General features: G+C 36.6%; 1 protein-coding gene across 1 annotated transcript in view; it reads left to right on the top strand.

The window, feature by feature from the left end:
* Positions 1-24,403, top strand: part of ASXL3 (ASXL transcriptional regulator 3) — a 121,443-nt gene that overhangs the window by 78,671 nt on the left and 18,369 nt on the right. The window contains exons 7-9 of the mRNA XM_041477607.1: positions 1,527-1,644; positions 2,570-2,689; positions 7,151-7,314. Coding sequence (XP_041333541.1) covers positions 1,527-1,644; positions 2,570-2,689; positions 7,151-7,314 — 402 coding nt within the window. The remainder of the gene's footprint in view (positions 1-1,526; positions 1,645-2,569; positions 2,690-7,150; positions 7,315-24,403) is intronic.

Raw genomic sequence — 24,403 nt, forward strand, 5'->3', positions numbered from 1 at the left:
GAATTTTGAGGAATTTTTGAGAAGTGTTAACACTTTAGAATTTTCTGTCCACAAGTCTGGCTATGCTTGCTCGATACCAGTATGAAATTTCTGTCTCAAAAATGTTTGAAGTATCAGCTGTTCTTTATGTCTTTCTGCTGCTTCTTTGGTTCAGTGCAGATCTGACCAGCTTCCTCTCTTTGTTTGACTTCAAGTGTTCTAATTTGCTTTTTATTGCACAGTGCTTACATGTCCTTTCAGAAGTACAATAAAATGGGTTAATCCATGAAATAGCTTCTATGTGGCCTGGTGTATTTTACGTTGTGTAGAGTGTTATTTAGAGGAATAGACCAGTATCGATTTCTTTCTTCTCAGAGGTTTTTTTCCCTATTATTTAGCTATGTGAACAATTTGGAAAGGTATTACAATCCATTAAAGTTACAGACTTAAACCTTATAGGGCATCAGTCATTCATGCTCATAAACCTATTGGGATAATTCATATCAAATATGTACCTTGTTGATATGGTATTACTTTAATAAATCCCCCAAGTTCGTAACATAAATCACAGTTGTAAAAATAGAGTGCACAGTAAGAATGGAGAAAAATAGACAGGAGGCTAGGAGAAGTCTGTATTAAACCCAGCCCATTCTGATTAATTCCAGAATTTTAATGTTTACAGATGTATTAATTGGCAGGTATTCATATTTTTATGTTTTAAGACCTTTTGAATGAGATATCATTTTCCATATAAAACAGTCTGATGGGTATTTGCTATTTCTAATCTGTAGATATTTTATATTACATTATCAGCCCTGTATTTGATACATTTATGAAACACAAAGCACTACCATTTGTAGAGATTTATTCATGTATCATTTTCCCCCAGATTTGCCAGAACACCATCATGTTCGTGTTCTGAAGGTTAATGCCCAAAGTCAAACAGACAGAAGCCAAATGCTGCAAGGTTTCCAAGATTAGGACTGATTCCCTTCACGAAAATAAATGATTCCTGCCATGTTCAGTGATTTTGTGCAGCACTACTCACGGCTGAGTGAGTGCATCAATACTGTAGTCCTTACATGCTGTACATACTGATGACACTCTGTGTTAACTTGATTGACTGAGCAGTATACTGGAGAGGATGCACCTGCGAGAGATGTGTAGACATATATATTTTTATTCTGGTTTTGAAACATTTTGGGTTTACTTTTTTTTTTGGAAGGCTTAGTTTCACATTTCATGGGTTATCACGATGTGCTGTTAAGGTAGAGCAAACAGTTACGAGCTTCTTTGTTGTCAAAACTGGATTGGAAAATGATCTAAGGTGCATCTTCTTTCTCTATTAAAAAAGGAGAAAAAGCCTGATTTTGTGTCTTAAAAGAAAATGACATAAAGAGGACGAGTGTGAAGTCTGGCAAGTCAGTAGCTGTGTAAATTATGCTTATTTTAAGGGATTCAGTTTAATGGTAGAGAAATGTCATGTGTAATTCACTTATAAGCATTATTTTTTGCTACAGTTTTATGTTTTGTTATTGTTTTTGTAGGCTTTGAGACAACAGCAGAAAAGAAGAAATGGAGTCTCAATGATGGTAAACAAGACTGTTCCTCGTGTTGTTTTGACACCATTAAAGGTGTCCGATGAGCAGTCGGATTCACCTTCAGGTAAATAGCTAAAGGACCATTTGCAAGATCAGCTCTAGTCACAGAGCCTTCCTCTGAATCAGATGAGTAGCATACAGAATTTGGAATTGCTGAAATACTGTTTCCACTGGGTGGCTTTGTTTAACATCTTTATTTCCTTATCAAGACTCGTGTCTCAACGATGGAGATTTTTCTTTAATAAAGAGCTGAAGGCACAAAGTAAAATGACAATTGGTAATAGCAGCAGCTTTAAAGGAATGCAAAGTAACATTTTGTTTGGCTCTGGAGTTCTAATGGAGGACCACATGCTGGTATTCAATGCCATAAAAAGAGGAGGGGGGGAAAGGCAAGCTTCTCTGTGAATGTGAATTTGTGTCTCAGTTCTGCATTGCAATACTCAAATCCTTTTGTCAGCTTTTCTTCTTATACCATGCTTATTATCACTGCAGCATAACCTTGACCTTTAGCTCTGGTGGTTAAGTTGCTTCATTTTAAGAGATTTCTGTGTCTGTGTTTAACACAAATTGACAACTGTATTTCCAAACATCTATTTTCTTTAAATGTTTCTTCAAAAAGAAAGTATCTTTTTTTCAGCCTTGGGCTGCTTTACTGCCCCATAACTTAAGGTTAAAATATTTTTAAAAATATCTCCTGGGCATTATAGAACTATGTTATTTTTATTAGATCACTGAACATTTTTATTGACTGCAGTGTTCAGTAAACTTTAGTTTTCAGCACTTAATTGATTTATTGAGCTTTTACTTCCAATTCCTCTGATGAGGAGGAATTGTATTGTGACCAGAAAAGTATATTGCCTTTCAGCAAGAAAATGTCAATTTTTTGAAAATCCTATTTTTGTTTTGTTTACGATGTAGAGGGTGCTGAGGGGATTGTTAGTAACTAAGTGCAAAAGCATCATATTTGAGAGATTTTATTTTTTTCAAAGGATCGGAATCTAAAAATGGTGAAGCAGATGGTTCTGATAAGGAGATGAAACATGGGCAAAAGTCTCCAACTGGAAAGCAAACAAGCCAGCACTTAAAGAGGTTAAAAAAATCTGGTTTAGGTGAGTAGGAGTAAAATAAATATCTTACTTGTAATACTGATATTTTTCTAAACTCTGTTCTCTTGGAAAGTTTTATTTTTCTGTTTACCTGTCCCTTTTTCAAACTCAGCAGCTGATCCTTTCTCAAGAAGACATCTTTCTGTCTACCTGGAAAATCCCTGGTCAGTTTTTTTTTTCGTCCTCAGTGGTTGCTTTTTAAAGTTTGGCAGACCTAATCAATTTCAGGCAGAGAGGTGATTTAGCAATTAGATTCTGATTGTTATGTAATGATTTTTTGGGGGATGGGGGCAGTATGTAAGAGATATTCTTTCTTCATGGTGAATTTGCTTGCCTAATGTGCATTTATTCCCAGGCATAGTAGCATATTTGCTTACATGCTTGCCCAATTAGAAGTTAACATTCTCTTTTCTTCATTTGCATTATTGCATGTCATATGGAGATATGGCATAAAAGTTTTGGTTGGTTGTTCTTCTTTGGTTGATTTAGTTCTTCAGTTGGATCTGTAACTATTTCGAAGCTACATCTCTTGAGGTGGTAGATACAGTTTCTCATTATATTTTCTGTGGGTTTTTTAGTGAGGTCCATGGGTCACTTTCTGTAATTAACAAAGAATTTTCTCTGAAGTGATGCTAAGAGTAAATTCTAAATCTCCATGTCATATGCAGATTTTCCTGCTCTGCATGAAATTTAATTGGAAAAGTTCCCTAGGGAGTACAAAATGTAGTGTTCACTAAGACTCTTGTCTCTGCTTAAGTGAAGTCAAAGAATGACATAACTGTTTCTTTATCTTTACAAAGTACTTCTTGCATTCAGCAAAATGCTGAATCATTTAGAGAAGTATTTTGTAATGTGGCCATGTTGGAAAAGCTAACAAACAAGCTTTTTGTAGTGGCTAAATCCCAGAAGTAATATTATGTCTATCTTTGTGGGGATAAGATTGTTTATTAGTCTTGTAAGATTCTTTATTAATCTTCCAGCCTAGTCCTATTTTTATATATAATGATCCTGTAAAATAGCTCCAAGGCATTTTACTTCCTAAATGCCATAGAGCTGTTAAATGTGCTATTGCCAGTTCCTGGCAGTATAACCTATAAGCCTTATTGTATCACAGCCTCCCATGAAAGTGTACTTTGGTTTCATACATGATCTTTCTTTAGATTTATCAATCAGTCCCATGTGGATAGCTAGTTCTCTATGTTGATCCAACATCATTATGCAAAATAGACAATGTTCCTTCACTATTACAGCTTTTGATATGCAGAGTTATATTCAAGGTTAGATTATTTCCTGTGATTTATCTCTACATTTAAGACTGAGATACATACTTTCAAGTATATGTTCTTCTCCATCTTCAGATACGACCTCAATTGTTTGCTCATGGTATCAAATGAATTAATTAGGGGTTTTTTGGTGGATTTTGGAAAATAAATCTACTGGCCTTTTGGGGCACCACACATGAAGTGTGGGAAACTTTGTATAAGGTTTAAGGGTTTCTGTTCTTGTACCTATTGAAATGTTTCTCTCATGATACGACATTTCTTGGGATGCTAAAAGTGCAGAGCAGCTTTGAGAATAGGTCTAGGGTCCTGTATAGTGCACAATTCAGGTCCAGATATTGTTTGATTGTCTGAAAATCTGATGATCTGCCCAACATTCACTACATGTTGTGTTTAGTTGACTTTCTGAGCTCTGATTAAATAAGATTACTTTTTTTTTTCCATTTCAGTTAACAGATTCTGCCAACTGTGTGATTTCTGTCCTTTTTCTGTTTTCATTTCTATTTCTTTATGTAGACCCATGGTGCTCCCATTTCCTATATGGAATAAACTCTTAATTTCCAAGGCTGCAAGCCTGAATTTCTTTCTTGTCTTACAGCTTCTATTTCTGATCTGGACAGTGATGTCCCTGAACTATATAAGGATTCAAAATGTCTTTCTCTGTGGAAAACAACATAAAAAAATATTGGCACATGTTTTGTCATAAACTCTTATCAGAGCTATGATTAGTGATGCAGTAGTGTCATACTTCCATGCTGCTCCCAAATACTTCACTAAATTTTATTACAAACTTGGGACCTGCTATACAGAACCTAAATTAGCCACAGGAAGGGTGCGGGAGAGAGAATTTGTTGTTTTTCTGAACAGATTTTGAGGGTTTTTTTAAAGTAGGACTGTGGTGGGCACCCACAGTATGCTATTGGCCTAGAAGCAATGCACACATTTCTTCCAGAAGCTGACAAAACCCCCATAGTACTCTGTAAGTGATAGCAGGTCAAATAAATCAGAAAATGTAGATTTGACTCTCTGTCTTGGGCTTTCCATGCTGTGAGAATATCTGCCACTGAAGGATGTTACTGATTTTGCAGTCATGTCTTATTTCAGTTCGGGTTATCTTTGTGTGTATGCCTTCCCATAGGATATGAAGCTCTAGCTGGAGAAAATGTTACTCTAACTTGGAGTCACTTAGAAGATGGGGATATGTATTTTGTATTGATTAAAAAAGAGAATATACATACAGGCATTAAAACTTGTGTTACGCTCAGGGACTGTGTTCTTTTTACAATTATATTTAGTGGGTGGAACAGATGGTGAGGATAGTTTATTGTGATGCATTCATGAAAATGGGCACTTCTTCCATGCAATTGTCCTGTATAACAGGACATTCATTTGTTGGTAATAGAGTCTTTGCTGTACTGAAATAGACTTTGTTAGAAATATGTGTTGGAAAAGGTTATCCTGTGCTGAGTGCAAAGTAGATCTTGTCTCATTCAGTTACTATCAGCTGCTGAAAAATGAAATAAAATTACAAGAATGTTTACAGGAGGCTGTCACTGAAATGAAGCTTTTAGAATTTAGAAATCTTCATTTTCTTGCATATGTATTTTTTGTAGTTACAGACTTTCAGGGAAGAGAGCACCATAGGTCCTCTAAGAAATCCAAAGCATAGTTGCATTCCTTCTATTGTGGTTACTGTTAAGTAGCTTGTAGCATTTGAGACATTCCTAATAATGAGTATTCCCAAATTTTCTCATTTTTAAAACAGATTTAATCTTCTTAACGTGTCAGTTTTAATTGTTGCTGAGAGGTCCTATGTAAATGCCAAATGCCATCATTCATCATAGCAGTGGAATAATCTTTTAATCACTTTTTTTAGGGATTCTGATGGAGTTTGTGTTTTATATAGTTCAGACTCCTCTTACACCATTTTTGAAATATTTGAAAGTACAACAAACTGAAACCTGAAGAAATTTCCTGGGAGGAGTTAGAAGCTTTTGAGTTTTTCCAGACACCTGGACTTTGATATGTTAAGATTTAGAGGAAAAAAAGGATTGTAGCAGTATATAAATACCTTGAAGCAGATAGCTCTTTAAAAAACTTTAAAAAATATTTTCTAAATATTATCCTAGAAATAATAACAAAATCAGAGCAGACAGGTTCTCCAGTAGTCATCTAATTTGTTCATCAGTCATAGGTCAAAATCAGATATGCATCTGCCATTACTGTCAGATATTTGTCTAACATACTCTTAAAAGATTTTGATGGAGACTGTAATACCTCGCTATGGATTTAATTCAACATCTCATTGTTCTTGGTGATTGAAAGCTTTCTTTTCTCAGTATCTTAACAGATATATTTCTTACTGTGCAAGAGTTTAAGTTGATAGCCTTTCTGTCCACTGTGTAAAGTAAGAGGACATTATTCTGTATTGCTGTGCATGAGCCATATGTTTATTTCCCTTTCCCTCTGCTGAGTCTTTATCTTACTCCTGTAAGAGTAAGACTCTTGTATCCTTCCTCACATACCTTGTTTATTACTCTCACAATTCCTGCTGCTGCCTTCTGTGTTTTGATCATTTTAGGTCTTAGTTCTTTGGAAAATTCTGAAAAATTCTTTTGTTTTTTGTTGTTAATGTTTTCAAACATTAACATATTAAATAGTCTCATCTCTTTGATCACTCCCTATTCACACAGGTTTTAGCAGGTGCAATGGGACAAGTTCTGTAGGCCATAGGGCGATGCTGATGGCAAAAGAGAAGCTGTCCATAATTGTTGATTCACATCAGCCTCATCAAGCAGCCTTTTGCTTGAAAATAGGTGCTTATATCGTTGATGACATGACAGGATTATTTTCTGTGGCTGTTGAGTTGGTGTCGAGCTAGAAGTAAGAACATGTCACCTGTGATGTTTACTGGAGCATAAGAGCTCAAGAGACAAATGCATTTTGTCTCTTTATTATAAAATAGAAATACTTTATCTTCAAGAGACAAATATAAAATATTTATTATTATTATACAAATATAAAAGATGTTAAGACATCTAGAAAAGGCTGTGTTACCCTTCTCATAGTACCATTGCTCTAGAGCTTATTGTATTATACAGTAAAAGCTAAAAACTTAAAAAGAAGACTTGTTCCTGCTCTTTTTTTATTTATGTTTAAAGTTATTTCTGTTTATTTACTCCAGGACATTTGAAATGGACCAAAGCTGAGGATATTGACATAGAAACACCGGGATCTATTCTAGTGAACACTAACCTGAGGGCTTTAATAAATAAACACACCTTTGCTTCTTTACCTCAGCATTTTCAACAATACCTCCTGCTTTTGCTTCCAGAAGTAGACAGGCAGGTAAGTAGCATCATAAAATATTTCTATTTTTAATGAGAGTTTTTTACAGCGTGTTTGCATAGGCTGATTTAACTGACTAGGAATCGTTCCAGGAAAGAATTAGAAAATCTCCATGCTTTCTTAGGTAAAAGTGTTAGATGTAGAATGACTGTGATGGTCTGTGAAAACCATCCCTGCTTCTTTGCTTCCTGAAAACTCTGCAGGTCCCTGATTTGTCTGAATGGAAACTGGGCAGCAAATCTTTCAAACTTGCCAAATCACTTAATTAGCTTTTCTACCTATGGTGTTGAAGATAAACTTCTCATTCTCAAGACTTTCTTTATTTTGAGTCTCTTTTCACCTGTGATCTTTCTTGGTGCTCTGCCAGCAATGTCCAGGTCAACATTAGTCAATTAATCAGTGTTTGTTCTCCTGCTCTTCATCTTTTGCACAAGCCTACATGAGCTCTCTCAGCTCCAGTGCACTGAATCTATTTATTCACACCTTTTATAAGGAATATCTTCTCCAGAGCTTATGGCTGTGTGCTTGGATCTGTTGAGGAGAATGATTTGGAGAGCAACAGGCTGGAAATAAAATTTCAGTTTTGTGATCTTTCCTACAATGTCTGGTCCTTCCTGTATTTGTTGGTCAGATTGCAGGATTTCTTAGAGAGAGAAAATAAGGTCTTTCTAGCATGTCTGGTAGTTAAAATAGATAAGAGATTTCATTTACTCACTTGCCTCACTTAGGGATTCAAACAGTCTCACCAGTTTCAATGGGGAATACTTACGTACTTAATTCAGACTCATTAACTTACACAAATAGGGCATTATATGTTTTGCAGATGGTCAGTATCCCTCTTTTAATGTAGTAACTAGAGAATGCCGGTCTCTTAAATGAGTAATTAAAATCTGCATCTTAAACCAGTATTTCATTTCAGTATTGCAGGTTTTATTTCTTAAACTGTTTGTTAGTAGTTAGTCCACCCCTAAAGCAGGGAGAAGAAGTGCAATGAGACATAAAAAGAGAAAAAAAAAAGTATTAATGTACATTTACTCAGCCTGTTATCAAACTAGATGCTGTATGTAGTGGACCACAATGCTGCATTTAATAACAGAATACTTGAAAAAGAACATCAGAACAAGATCCATAGGAGAAGCAATATAAATGTATTTATTCTCAAGCTTCCACAATGCAGTCAAATTCAATATTGACAAGTTTTAAGAAAAGTTTTTTCCCTGCAGTCAAGCAGATTTTAACTTAGTATCCAGCAAATATTTTTCTGATAGTTTTGATTTTTTTGTTCTCTTTCTAGTTAATTCATCAGAAAAGATTAAAAAAATGTACTAGGTAAAATCATGTTTTCTCTCCAACCATCAAAGACCCAATGTTCATAAATTGCATTTCAAGTATGGAGTCTTTATTTAGAAGTTTCATACTTTAGAATTTATTTTTAAAAACGGAGTATCTACAACTGACAAGCCACTTACCTTCTTATCAGTGTTCTTACAGCAGAGTTTTTTGGCAAGAAAATCAAGAGAATATTTTTTTGAATTTAAACATGCCTCACAAGTTAAAAGCAGTGCATTTTTTGTCACTTTTATTTCAAAAACCATTCACATAATGCATGTAATATGTTATTTCAGAGGCCCGACACTGCATAATTCGACACTGTTACTTCACAAGCAAATGTTGTGATGAGATATTTGCAGGTGTCCTTCTGTCTGTCATCTTCTCCCAGCATTCTGTGGGTTTGTGTAGCATTCCAGGTTTTCACCTGCATTTGGAAGGCAGGAGTCACCAGTCATCTCTGGAAGTTTAGTGGAAATGTTTGGCCTCTAAGTGTGAAACTTCCAAAATTCTTTTCTGGTGGAGAGTGGAATAGCCCTGAACCCTCTCTTTGCAGAAGTCTTGGCAGAGAAAGAAATGTGTTTCTTTTCTTGATATCTGAGAATATGTCCTCAGCTATGCCTGAAGGGTGGCATCCCAGATACAGACTGATGAAAACAATTGAAATGAAGTTCTTTTCCTTCCTGTGGCAGGTGTAAAATGCCAGTGTAGTGCTCAAGGATCAAATAAAAGGAAAGAGGATTTTAGCAGGGAGTTCTGGTAGGAGTCTCTGCTGTTGGTCATTCTGACAGAGCAAGGCAAGAGTATTCAGTTTTCCTCTTTTATTTCTACTTTCTAAATCAAATGGGGCATCAGGCAAGCAATACTATTCTTTGAGTTAGCTACACATCTCTTGGGGTTCAGTTTTATTGTTTTATATTGGCCTTTCCTTGATTCATTTGAAAATTCTTATTTTGCTCTTCTGGCTCAGAAGTGTTTCCTCCCTGTGTGCTGCTCTGCAGTTGGCTGTTCTTGTCTTCCCCAGAGAAAGCTGCATTTCTGTGTTGCCATGTGGATGTAGTATGTGAAGTACTGTAATAAATGGCACTATAAAAATGTAATAGAGTTATGCTATTTGTGTATATATAGTGATCTGTGAAATAAATTACTAATGAAGTGCAGTTTCATTTAGGCTTTATTACTGCTTCACATAGAAAAACCCCATGATGAATGATTCTTTGTCATTTCTGTCATAAACACCATTTTTCTGGGTGGTATAACTCCTCCTCCTTAAATCGTACTCAGCCAAAACTTGTCATGCATGTGTCACTTTGAATAAGCATTTTTAGAAACCATTAGTTAAGGGAGTTGAGGTTTTCTGGGTTTTTGTGTGCAAGTGTTTATTATAAATAAATTACTTCTGTCTCAATCTTGGTTAGTCTAATGTGTTCAAGAAAAGTTCAGGGACAAGTCAGGAGCTTGTTGGGATGTGTTTTCTGATCTTTTTTTTCATTCTCAAGTGTTGTGGTTGCTATCAGGCAGCTGTTGGAGTCCATGGAACAGAAAGCCTTAGGAAAGATGTCCCAGAATGGAAGAAGTCAAGAACAATTCTTCTGATGTTCATGCTGTCCCTACTCCAGCTAGATATTTGACAAAGAGGAAGAATAGGGTCATTGCCTTTTTTTTCCCCTTGGGAAAAGATAAATTGTATCATGAGTTATAATTACAATTTAAATTTATTTCGGCTTGCATATTAGTTTAAATTCTATTTCAGTCACAATGAGTCCTTCATGTAATTTTCTGTATTAAAAATGCCTGTAAAAGAAGTTGGAGAAAGTTGGCAGTTATGGCAGATGCATTTTATCAAGGATTTTATTTGTTTTGATTTGGGATCAGAGAGAATAAGTATGTAGACATTGTTCAAATCATAGAAACAAAGAATGTCCTGAGTTGGAAGGAACCCATGAGGATCATCCAGTCAAGCTTCTCACCCTGCACAGGACAGCGCCAAGAATCACACGATGTGCATTGTCCAAATGCTTCTTAAACTCTCCCAGGCTTGGTGCTGTGACCACTTCCCTGAGGAACTTGTTCCAGTGCCCAGCCACCCTCTGGGTGAAGAACCTTTCTCTAATATCCAACCTAAACCTCCCCGACACAACTTCAGGCCATTGCCTCGGGTCCTGTCACTGGGCACCACAGAGAAGAGATCAGTACCTGAGAAGCAGCCATGTCCCAGACTTGTCTGTTTAGCAGACTGCTCCAAAATCTTGCATCACTGGACACTGGGAACTTCATGGCTGCAATTTGAACATTCAGATTTTCAGCTCTTCATTAGTCTGTATGGATTCAAAGACTCAAAATCCTTGAAGCTCAGCTGATAGAGAATCCTGTTGTGTGATTCCCTGGGAGACTTGTATGACTGAGCTGGAAATATAGAAAACATGCAGTATAGAAACTATATGGAAAGAAAAGTCTCTGCACAAGAGATTTCAGTTTTCACAAATTCCAGCAAAGTATTTTGCCTTACAGGTCTAATTAGAACATTATACAATGCTAAAGAACAATGGATTTTTCTTCAAATACCTACTTCTGACATTGAGACATCAAGCTGATCATTACATGTGACAGAAGCCTTCTTGACTGCCTCTCAGCAAATACTCACCTTCAAAGCAGGAAGTTTCTCTGTGTGTCTAGATTGCTGTATGGCATCAGTGAGTCTTTAAATATTAATTGAACAATTGTATTGTGCACGGATGGGTAACAGGTCTGTACAACAGGTTGCTGAAAATGAATGGCAGTTGGCAGTGTTGTGTCTACACCAGCTTTCCTTGTTGGTGCTACTGGGAAGTGAAATTCCTACACTTAACACTGGGGAATGGGCAAAAGGAAGGGAAACACACCCACTTACTTAGCTTCCAAAAAGAGAAGTGTAACATTATCTGAAGAGTAGCAGAAAGCTGAAGTGATTTTACTAATACTTAGAGAGCTAAACAAAAATGTTCCCTCCTGAGTGCTCTGGAAAAAAAAGTGTGTCTTTCCAGACTCCATGACTGCTTAACACCTTTCTGATCTTTGAAAATTTTACTCTGTCTTGCATTTTCTCTTCTGGTAATACTGGGCTCTTTTCAGTCTCTTGTGATTTGCACTTGCTTTGCCCTTTCACACAGAATGTGAATTTCTTCCTACAAAAATACTTCAAAGCCTCCTCAGACGTGTGTGTTAGGTAGCACTGCCATTTTATCAGACCAAATCTGTTCTGGAAGAGCATTTAAAACAGTAGAGGAAATCACAGTAATGGTTATATCTTGTCTCAGCTTTACTTGTTTAATGAAAGAAATTTAGCAATTATCTATATTTTATCTACAGTTTATAGATAGTCAAGTTAGTTACTTAAATTTAAAACTTCAGTATTCTTAAGAAATAACTTAAGATGTGTAGTATTGCAAAAGGTCTTGTAAATATTTCAGGTTTGTAGCAGGTCAGTCTACTGAAAAAAAACCCCATGATGTACAATTCAAAGGATTCTAATCTTAATGGGTCAAAACCCACCTTATTCTCTTTCTTTTAATTTCTAAATCAGAGAATCCCAAAATAATTATTGTCTGTTGGGTGAGTGCTAGTATTGATATGCAATCACATCACAGCATCCTTTTATTTTAAGGTCAGTGCAGATTCTGTGCTTCTGTCTTGGCCTGTTCATTTTAGGTTGGTGCAGTTTGAATCTGTCACCTTGTAAAGATTCCTTCTCCCCTTGCATTGAGAAAAGGCACAGGGTGATGTCAGCTAGTGATTTACTCTGTTCCTTTGAAAATAATAAGAAGTGATTTTAGGGAAGGTTATCTACAGAATTCCAATTCAAACCTCTGTTATTCATGCATTATGAATCAGCTTAATATCTGTTCCTACAATTTGAGCAATGATAGCAAAAGGTAACCATTGTTTTTGATGTGCACGAGTTATTCCTACTCCCAAGCACATCAGCTGAAATTCTGTGGTGGAGAGTGGGTAATGAATAATACAAAATATTACTTTATTTGTAAAAGGCAAGAAGAGAAGTCTGGTATCTGACATTCTGAACACTTAGTATTTATTAGGTAACTTACTGTATATTAGTTTTTTATTAGAAGAGAGTAAGTGAGGCTTGATTTTCACTGTTTGTTTCTTGTAGCAATGTAACCATCTCCCTGCTTGTTTTATTAACTTTATCAGTGCTTGAGGATTATATGTACCACTGGTGTTTTGCAGAATTTCATTTATAAAAAGACCAACTGCAGAAATTAGTGCTGCTTGTATTATTTACTTCCAGCTTTATTTTATGTTTCTCTCCATGGAATTATTGTGTAGTGGTAGTTAAATGGTTACCTTATCTTACTTAGCTGCCTTTTTTGCTTATACTACAATCTTTTAGCTTTGTCCTTTTCCATTCTCTATCAATCAGTAGCTTTCAAATATTTATTGTTATGTTCCTGTAAATGCTTGAATTTTACACTGAAATAGTTTTAGGGTTATGACAAAAGCATTTAGTTCTGAGAACATTTGCAATTGAAGGTTAAATGTAACATATGTCATCTGCACCTAAGCAGATTTAAAAAGCTGTTAAATTGGCACCCCTGTGTGTGCAGTAATTGAAGGTCATTTTATGACACATTTCTCCCTTTAGCTGACTTTTTTTCTTCAGTTTTACTGGATGATGTGGACAGCATGGTATTGTTGTAATGTGCCTTATTTGTACAGCTTTATTAGGATAGTTTTAATGCACGTATCTTACAGACTAGATATATTAATAAATTCCAAAGATTTAAGCTGCCTTTTCCATAAAAATCTGGATCTGATTCCTGAGCTGAGCTAGCCAAGGGTTTTCAGACAGATTACTACACCCAGCTGGCTCTCTGTCCTTATGCAGCAAGTTAATACTTATTTTACCTAACACACCTGTATGGATGGTGTCTCTGTGTATTTCACAGTCATGTATGAACAACAAACATCAGTTTCACTTCAGGTGAGTTGAAAGCTGAAGGATTTTACTTCAAAATCCCAGTTGTCTTTAGCTACAAGAAAGCTACTCTTTCAGCTTCCCTAGGCAGTCCAGAAAGGCTCACTGCAATTGCCTTGCAATCTGGCTGCTCTGATTGATGTGGTAATGGAATTCTTGTTTGCTTGTTTGCAGTAATCCCTAGAGGTCCTCCTCAGCATCAGTACGTCTACATATGTGAATAGGAAGCTTTACATTTTTGATTAAGTGTCATGGTTTCATATTTCTGCAGGCTTGGTCACTGTATTTCAGAAGTGTGAATCAGTTTTCCACCCTGCCACATCCATGTTGTAGAAGTTGTTTTTTGATTTCTAAAGCCTAGTTACAAGCTCTTGTCACATTAAAACGTGTCTCACCTTTAAGAACATGTTTTGCAGAGGTGTTAGCAAAACTATTGCATTTGCTTTTGTCTGTAGCAAGGCTAAACTCAGTTGGAACATCTAGTAGGACACAGCAGTGGTGCTGTGCCCCCTGAGAGCTAAAAAATACAAGATCCACATCTGTCTCTACAGCATCCTTTCCCATCAGTCCTTCTGATGTGTGAGGGGCCCTTCAGTCAAGGTTGTTCTTGATGCAGACTAGTGAAGCTTTTGTTCCCCTCTTGTTTTCTTCAAGCAAGTTTTCTGAAGTACAGTGCACAGCTCTTAGGGCTTAAAAAAAAGGGGGATTTTGTGTGCAATACAAGTTTCATTTATATTTGACAGAATTCTTAGTACTTTAAGAAGAGAACTGATAAAGCGCACCCCTTCCAGTGGGAAAGTAAGTGCCTCACATAAGTGCCTTTTTAAAAGACTGTGCTAGGAGCTGTGTTATGAGAGTATAACTAATGTGTGGACATAAGTGGTAATGTATATGGACACAAGAGATTGGTATGCTGCAAGTTATGTAGCTGTTAAGGATGCACTGCAGTACTGCAGCGTGTGCTGTTCCAACTGCGCCTCCCTTGCAAAGTGCTAATAATTAAGTGATGTGAGTCAGTCTGCAGTGCCTCCAGTGTTGCCACTGTAGGGCTGCACAGGAATTAGATGAAGAACAGAACATTCCATTCTGAATCTGAAGACATTCGAGGATTTTAAGCAGGATGTTGGATGCAGGTGCGGCAAAAGAAAGAGCAAGCAGAAGTGATCCAACCATGCTTCTGCAGCACTCTCCTCCTCTTCACCCTCACTCCCATCCTCTCCCTCTGCTTCTCCCCTCACCTTTCTTTCCCCTCACCCTTTTCCAGTATATTTGTTTGGCTTAAATACAAAAGGGGAAAAAAAAGTTGAGAATTTTTTCCTAATTATTTCAGAACATTACTGGCCTTTGAATTATTTAATCACAGATTTCATTTTGTTCTCTCTTGTGTTAAGGACATGCGGCCATTTTTGGCATAGAAAAGCAGTGTTTTCTAATGCCTAGAGAAAAGGGATTGGATGCAGGATTTTCATTTTTGACCGTCATCAAAAATGACTGACTAATTTTAGATGCTTACATGTAACTTCCCCTCACCTTCTGCTTCTTGTTCTCAAAGGTATATGTCTATAATTTTATTATTAAAGGCTAAGTGAATAGACCCTGGTTGTTCATGTCCCTTTTCCTGCACTCTCCACAAAATATGCACATTCTTGGATAATTTAATAATATTTAACTTTCCGAGAGTCTCTAGTAATTTTTCCTTAAACAATTTCCATACCTGCTTGCCTTGATCACAATCCATATATGCTTTTCTGCCTATTTTTCCCCCAGGCTTATGTGCCTTTTCTAGTACCTTTATAAATACTTGTTTTTTTCTGTGTGTTCTGACATGCTTGGGTTCACTAATTACTTGAGCTATGTATTAGAAAAAAGGGGTTTTAATTGTTACTTCTAAAATTTGAATGCAGTTAGACGGTGCTGTTTGCTGCATGTTCTAGTTGTTGGGTTTTTTTTTTTTTATTTTATATGGGTTTTGTTTCATTTTAAAACATGCCTTATCTTTACATTTTGTCAGATTTATTACTCGCCTAAAATTCTTCATCTAATTTCTTGCATCTGAGCTCAAACAGATTGGATTCTATTGTCTTTTTTGACACTACAGTGTATTGGAATGAATATAGCTATCCCACTTGTCTTCTTGATTTAGACAAGGTCTAAATTAACAAGTCACATTTCATTTTGAAAACATATGTTTGCAATTCTTCAGTCTTACTCGGCATATTTCCCATTTTAGCGAAGATGGAAAAGGTCTTTGTTTCTTTCTCTAAAAGATGCTTCTTGCTTTTCTCCTCATGTCTGAAGCAATTATTCCTATAGTAGTAGATATTTTCTTTTTCATTCTTTGATGTTTTACTTCTCAGTTTAATCTGGTTATTTTTTATAGGACTAAAGTAATACTCAGAATCACTTTCACCATCTGTCTTGAAAATCTGTCTTTTCATTTTGAATTTGAAGGCAGACTGTTCATGTTATGTCAGTCATCAGGTAGAAATGACAAAGAGCTTTTCTTATAAGAATTGATAACTTCATAATCAGAACTAAAGAAAATTAGCCATAATCTGGCTCATGTTACCATTTACTGTGAAAAAGTGATACGTATGGAAGAGAGCTCATGCAGAGTGAGCATGAACACCCAAGCTGAGGTACATCAGAATTGCTGAGAGAGCCATGGAATGAGTTGGTACCTATCCGTGCCACCTCCCCACACCTGAATTTGTGGTGGCTGACTTTGTTGTTCTTCCAGCAGCTCTTGAGTCAGACCATGTATTTCTGTCTGCTGTATTTATGTATGTATACAGTGTTGGAGGTATCGCTTACCATTTGTGTATCTCTCAGTGTTACTGTAGACGTTTTGTGGTCACAACAGCAAAAAGGCCCTGGTAATTGCATCTTGTCAGAAGTATTTCCATTATATTCCCGTTTATATACTTCTTACTCAGAAACTCCTTCTCTGTTGGTTTTAAATACATGGTGGCTGGTTTAAGAAAGGATAGATTTTTCATCAGCCATGGCACTGTGTAAATGTGTGCATTTTTCTGTTTGAGATGAGCCACTGAGTGTTCCTTATCTTCAGGCAAAGAAACAATTGCTGTTCTATTGTGTCTGTGGGTTTTTGCAAGGCTTGTCTATTTTTTTTTTTAATATTCTGCATCTTCAGCTGGATTACTTCGTTCACATTCCTACCATCTGTGTCCTCAAGACCTGAAATCATCAATGTTTTGTACTAAACTTGGAAATTACCGACTCCTGAGATAATCACTCCCCTCCTTTTTTTGCTTCTCTCCAGTATTACACCGTGCCTTTCTCTGCATGTTTCTCTTTCCTTTTTTTAATGTATATCAGACCTCTTTTGCTTCTCTTGAAACAACAGACAGACAGAGAAGAAAAGGGGCATGGTTGTTGCCCTCAAGGGGATCAGCATGTGTGTAGACCTCTCCTATAGGGTGAATTACAGTCTGGTTCAGATTTAGGGGTTGGGGTCAGAGAAGAGGCATGAATTCCATTCAGTGGCATAAATGCCATTTTGATGTGAGTTTAACAGACCATCCCATCTAACTCAGCACTCATAAGGCCACACCTAGAGCGCCTTATCCACTTCTAGGACTTTGCCTAGATAAGAAAAGGGCCAAGAGCAGTTTTATCAGTGTGTATAAAAGGATATGGCACTACCAGAGGCCGTAGGTACAAACCAAAAGGCAGCAGCTTTCATATGGACATGAAGTAAAACTTTTTTTTAGTGAGGGCATAGGCTGCCTAGAGAGGTTGTGAGTTCTCCATCCTTGGACATATTAAAAATGAATTGATTTTTATTTGCATCTGAAGCATGCTATTATAGTTCAATAACACAAACATGTTAATATTTTCAGTGTCATTCTCTCAGGTCTGGCAGATGAATGAAGGGCTTGTGTCTTAACTTGGCAGGTTTTCTATCACATGTAGAGGTACTGCCTGTGGATGGTGTTTTGTGCAGCCTGGCCTAGTGGAAGGTGTCTCAGGCCATGGCAGGAAGTTGGAACTAGATGATCTTTTAAGGACCCTTCCACCTTAAACCATTCTTTGATTTACTGTAGGATTTATAGTTTTGTACTGGAAATTATGTAGGTTATTCCATTTCTAGTTTCTAAATCAAATTTGAAAAGAAAATATGGTCATGATCATGGACAGCTCAGCAGAAACATCTGTTCAGTAAACTTTTAAGCAACAACAACACCAGGGACACTGCACTAAACGAAATACCCTTTTCATTGAACAAATACTATTAAGTCATCATCTTCAATATCAAGCCTGGCCAGTTCAGTTCAGAAGCTGTGGAAAGAACCCAGAGGAGGCCACTAAAATTTGCATGAGCTATAAAGAAAAATTACTGGACATGAGCTTTTTAATTTACCAGAGCAAAATTAAAAGTGTAAAGCATCAAATTTAATGCAATCAACTGCTGTATTTCATACAATGGACAACTAACCCATGAAGTCTTTTGCATACTAAAAGTTAGTATTGATTGCTGCCATAGTTCAACTGATACAAATAGAAGATGGTGTATGCATATATATGAGTAGTAGCCACAGTTAGATAAAACAGACTGAAATATTTATGGACATTAAAATTTCCTTTTTCAGTATTATGCCAGCTAAACTAAATAGAAATAGAAAACTTGTATTTGACAGCTTTCCTAGTAACTGGCTGTTATGTGGTCCTTATCCACAGGCTTTATCTACATGATCTGTTTCTTGCAATGATCAAGGTTAGTTCAACCTCTGCTTTGATGTGATACTTGTTACCATATGGTACCACTCAGATATGACTAAATGCTGAAAAATACAGCATCTTTACTTAGCACTGAGCTGTGTAGCAGAAACACTACCATCAGAAATGCAGCCATCATTTAACAGAACTTGCAGATTTTTTGTGACAACTACATCTGCTTTTTCTTTTGACCCAAGTGTATTCACACTCATTCTCTATTATAGACTTGCCAACTGTTAGAGCATCCTTTTAGTTTGGTCCCATTTATCACAATCTCTTTTGAATAGTAGTTGTATAAGTGGAAAAATGACTTTTAGATAGGTAATGGCATACTTGAACAGTGAGCAGTATTCTATAGGAAATGGAGAAACTTACTCAATTATTTTCATACTAGAAATACATGCAAGTTCACTTAAAAGTATTTTGCAGATGGATAGAAGTTAAGTTTTACAATTGCCATGTATTATTTAACAAGGAGAGCTCTAGCTGTGGATAACTCCTTGACATAATTGGTTCCCAGGTCATTAGCCAAAGTAGTGAACAGGATAATGATTGTTTTGCATTCTTGTAGAGAATTTAGGCTTTTATAAGTGCAAGCAGATCTTGTTAGTTTCTGAAGAATATGTCAGTCAGAACACGAGCAGTCCAGAGACTAACAGGAGCACACATAGTAATAAGTTCTGTTTTACTTTTTAGTACCTCATACTAAAATATCGGTATGGACAAAGTATATGGCCTTGTAATACTAGTCTCTGCAGCCATTCAGTATTTCCCAATGAGAATTTCTGTCTCTTTGGCTTAATGAGAACTCTCTTCCACAGGGTTGTCACACTCAGCCTCAAGGGAGGAAGTATCTACCTTGGCTTTTAACGTGGCTCAGGCTATCAACTGCTAGTAAAAAAGTTGTTCATGAATAAGTAAGGGTCCTTCCAGCCATCATGAAGCATTGCTGGTAACAGATACAATGAGTTTGTGTTTGAGAATGATGGTTCCAGAAACTGAGTGTAGTCTAAGGTTCTAATTGCAGCAGGCAAGCTAAGCTATTATCTTATGAAATCACAGTGTTTCCAAAGGTCACTGTCCAAATGAGGAGCTCTTTCAGATATGAATCATGAGCTGTGGTCAGTTGTATTTGACTTCATAGAGTGACTCCACTGGAAGGGCATTAAGAGGTTAGAAGCCTGGAAGCTAGAATGCAAGGACTGACTCTTAAACACCTTACTTTGAAATTGGAGGTTGACAATTGGTCAGAAGTTAAATAACTGCAAGAGCACTTTTAGTTTTCTTTTTAATGATGTTGTAATAGATGGCAATTTGTTACACCATCTTGAAGTAGAAAACATGGCAAAAAAGGAAAATTTATCTCATATTCTTTACACTAAGGCAAAATCAGCATCTGCTTTTCTTTTATATTGGCTAAAACTTTTTTTGGCTGTTCAGTAGTGGAGAATTCACAGCATCTCCCAAAGAAATCTAGTGCTTCATTGTTTTCACTGATAGAAAGCTTTTTCCTCGGGGTCTGATCTGAATCTCCCTTGTTGCAATTCTGACTGGTACTCTTTGTTCTTTTTGGCATCTACATGTAGAGTGTGGAGATTGCTGTGTTCCTGTTTCTTTTTCTTGAGAAACCGCCCATAATAATGCAGTCTTTGTAGACCTAGTGCCTTAAGTCTGTTCTTAGCCTCATTTGTCTCCTTTGCATTTTGTATGGGTTCTGAGTTGCATCAATCAGAACTGAATGTATTGCTCCAGCTCAAGTGATAACTAACACCAAGGAGAGCAAAACTAATTTCTCTGCTTTTGCACAGTACTCCTGTTTCTAACTTAGTTGTGCTCACCTTCTTTGCAATTGCATGGTTTACTTATATTCAGTTGTGAACAGTCCATCAATACAAGTACTTTTCTACAGAACCATTGCATAGCCACTTAATTTCCTCATTTTGCATTTCTCTAGTTCTGTGTTATAAAAGAGGGTCAAACTTCATATTTGCCACTATTGCAATGCCCTGCTTATCCCTGTTGTTTCCAAAGTAATTTACAAAACCATCAAGAGAATTCTGATGCTCTCTGTACATGCTCTCTGACTGATAGTATTTTCAAATTACTTCCATCTTTTTATCATGCCTCTGAATACACAGACTCCCAGTTGATAATAAATAAACAATAGTTCCCTAAGTAGAGCTCTGAGTAGTTCTTTGGTGACCTAATTCCAATTTATATATCCTGGCATTGCTTGAGAAAATCTTAAGCAACTCTGCATAGTTATGATCAAGATACACAACTTGTGCTGCTTCTCTTCTATCACAAGGCCATTTATGCTGTCAGAGAGAAAATAGACTGATCTGATGTAACCTACTCTTGACAAATCTACATTGGCTGTTGCTCAACTCCTGGTTAATTTTCAGGGAGTAGTGTATTGTGTGATACCTTACGTGGGTTAGTGGTGGACTTGGCAATGCTGGGTTAATGGTTGGACTCAATGGTGTTACAGGTCTTTACCAACCTAAATGATCCTATGATTCTGTCTTGTGCTTTAACCATTGTGCATGTTTTCCAAAGCATGAAGACAGAGGGAAGAAGCAAGGTATTTAAACACAGGTTTCTTGGGTCAACTGAGAGGCTAGCACCTAACTTCTTCAAAATGTTTAAAGTCCCGTAGATTCTGGGTTGTGTCTGCTCAGAATGTGTCCACATCAGTATCTTAGGACAGCCTAGAGTATCACAAAAAAGAATGGGTTGTCTGTGCATAGGCCATGAAGTTCTGAAGCTGGCTAAGTCTGTAAGTCCTTAGCTGTTCCTATTCCCTTCTTTACACATATATGTGCTATATATGTATAACTAGCGTGTGTAAGTTTGTATTTGTACTCATAATTTCTTCAAAATCCATCTTTTAACAGTTCTGAAATAGATTCGTATCGGACATTTAACAGGCTACACTACAATGATTTGAATGCATTTAAGTAATATTTGTTGAGCTCCTTGCCTGTTCAAAGGGTCAGTTCTGACCCTTTTGCCTTTTGTTGCTGGAATTAATTGTCTTAAGCACCTCAACCCAGTAGATTTGTGGTCAAGATTCATGCAAAGAAAGGGGAAGTTTTAACATTAGCTTTGTCTCTGTATTCCTCTAGTATTCCCCCAGTGTTGCACAGTGTACTTTTTCTTTCATCCTCTTCTTGCTTTTAATGTACTTACACAATTATTTCTTCTGGAGTTTGATGTGTCCCTTTCCAACTGTATCTAATTTTGGCCCATTATACCATGTTCTGCTGTGGTATTCTTCCTTAGTAAGTTGACCTCGTTTCCATTCCCTACATGCTGTGAGATCAACAGTGAGATCCTAAGTAAGACAATGTGGTCTTATTGTACAATCCCCATTACTCCTTTGCAGGAGGCTTTGCACTCCATGTGGTCAGCATTGTTTATTTAAAGAACTGTGACAGTTGTTTGTTTTTTTTTAACTCCTTTTTCACTAGCACCATGTTCTTCGGGAGTCTTCCAGCAAATTCTGCATTTAGGGAAGTATGCCTACTTAAATCATATTTTTAAAATTCTTTTGTCATTTCTTTCTTTTCTTCTTTTTTCACAAACAAGCCTAATCTTTTATATTACTATCAGTCATGAATTATCAGATCATCATTTTGCCACTTAAGTCAAAAATGTCAATTGTCAGCTAAATCTTCCAAGTCCTCCTACATACCATTTGCAGTTCTTGCACTAGTGTTCAACCATCAAAGACTGAAATAAATGTACCACTTCCATCACATTATCCTATTCTTTAACCCCTCCTTTTATAAATAAATTTATTTTGTCAGTGGATCACAGAACAGGATTTATTTGAATTTGATTTGCCCATACTATTGGGCTGTGTATATGTAAATACAGCATTCAAATTCTGAAAAAAAGTCTGTCTATAGGGCATGTACCTTTTCTCCACAAAGGCTGTTTGCAATCACTGCTTACCTGTTGTCATATCTCTAAACCTTCTTGGGTCATCACCATGTGTTGAGAATGACAAAGCCATTCTGCCTTTAGGATCTATTAAACCACCACTTCATTATCAGTATATGTCTATCACTGCTGATAAAAATACCAACAAATCCCTAGGTTCCATGATGATTCCTACAGCCTCCTTGTCACTTCTGATCCACTCAATCTCATGTCTGGATATATTTTTAGGGTGAAGGTGGAGGGACATCATGAACAATGAAAATGGTAGGTTTTGCAGGTATCATACCTACCAACACCTTCCTGAGGTTCATCACACAGTCTCTGTTGTCCTCATTCCCTCATTTCAGACGATGTAGGTCAAGTCAATACTTGAGCATAAAGCTCTCTAAAGTGTCTGCCTTCAGAATGTCAGTCACTAAAGTTGCTATATCTTCAGATGCTCCATCTGCTCTGTACAATAATCACAGTCAGTGGAATGCTGCTGCCCAGCGCTGGAGAATCAAATTTGTTACAAATTCGTGTTACAAAACAGCTGTGGTGTCTCTTTGCACACATAAATACAATGTTACGTTTTCTGTGTATTATAAATGCTCCTAAATTTTTCATTTGTAATATTTCAGAATCTTTAATGCAAAAGCATCAAAATGTATTTTCTCATATCTTCCATCTTTTGTAGATGATTTCTTTTACGTACCTTGGGGAAAGTATGTGAATTATAGGCTTGTTCTTCCCGCAGATAAAATATAGAGATAGTAGCAATTTTTGGAAAGGGTGTAAAAAATGAGTGATACTGGACCCTTCATTTAGATGAATCTTCACTTCCTTTGTTGATTTTTTGATTGCTTTTGTATTTGTATTTTTGGTTGTTTGGTTTTGGTTTTGTTTGGTATTTTTGTTGTAAGGCTGAGAGAATTGGGATGGCTGGGCCTGTGAAAAAGATGGGGGAAAACTTCTTTGCAGGACGTGTTGCTGTGGGATTGAGAGGTAATGGTTTTAAACTGGAGGAGGGCTGATTCAGATTAGATATAAGGAAGAAAGGTTTCTATGAAGAAACCTGAAACAGGTTCCCCATGGGGATGGTGGATGCCTCATGCTGGAAACTTTCAAGGTCAATTTGGATGAGGCTCTGAGACACCTGATGGTGAATGTGTCCCTCTGATAGTTCACTGTGTCCCTGCTTATTGCAGAGGGGTTGGACTAGGTGACCTTTAAAAGCTCCCTTCCAACTCAAACTATTCCATGATTCTAGTCAATTGGCATGATATTCACACATAAGCTTCCATGTAAAATACAGTATACTACACAAGAACTGTGTACAGTGGGTCATTAGACATTTTATTAATACATTAGGATAATTTTGAGTCATTTGAAAGACACATAGAAATAATAGATTGGCTAATTCCTTGTCATTCAAGATTCTAACCAAAATCAGATAACCTAGCAGTATACACCTATGCAGCAATTGCTGTATACTTACTAAACACCAATGTGCATCTTCAGGTTGAGCTAAAAAAATAATCCCTGCCTTATTTTCAGAAGAGAATTTTCAGTGGAACTTGGAGGAAAATAATTGAAGTAGTTGTTTTAGAAAGGTTACTCAGTACGTTCTGATAAGAGAGTTTGACGTTTACTTTGTAATGCAAATTGATGCCGGGTTTTAACAGATATGTTTTGGGGTTGGGTGGTTTTTTGTTTGCTTTCAATAAAAAGAGGAACTTTCAAAAGCCATTGTGAATTCTGCATGAAAGTATTAATTAGGAAACATAATTATAGCATTGTGCTTAATCAGAAAAACCCAGAAATTTAAAGCCCAACACAACGAAACATAAACTTTCCAAGAAGTGTTTGTTGTTCCAGCTCATTAACACACTGTCTCTGTTGGACAGCATTTTTTAAATACCATTAAAATTAACAGTGTATTTAAGAACTGCTTTATTGGCATGTTTCTCCAAATTCTAATTTAAAGCTGGTGGTTAATTGTGCTGTCTCTATCATCAGAGCTTAGAGAAGTGAATACACTCCATGGCTTCAAAATTTCCACTTCAACTTGTTGATTCAGGTGAAAATACATTCTCCAAGTGAAGTAAGAAAATAAGT

The sequence above is a fragment of the Pyrgilauda ruficollis genome, unplaced genomic scaffold, assembly GCF_017590135.1.
Source record: "Pyrgilauda ruficollis isolate IOZ18807 unplaced genomic scaffold, ASM1759013v1 scaffold41, whole genome shotgun sequence".
In the NCBI taxonomy this organism is placed as follows: Eukaryota; Metazoa; Chordata; class Aves; order Passeriformes; family Passeridae; genus Pyrgilauda; species Pyrgilauda ruficollis.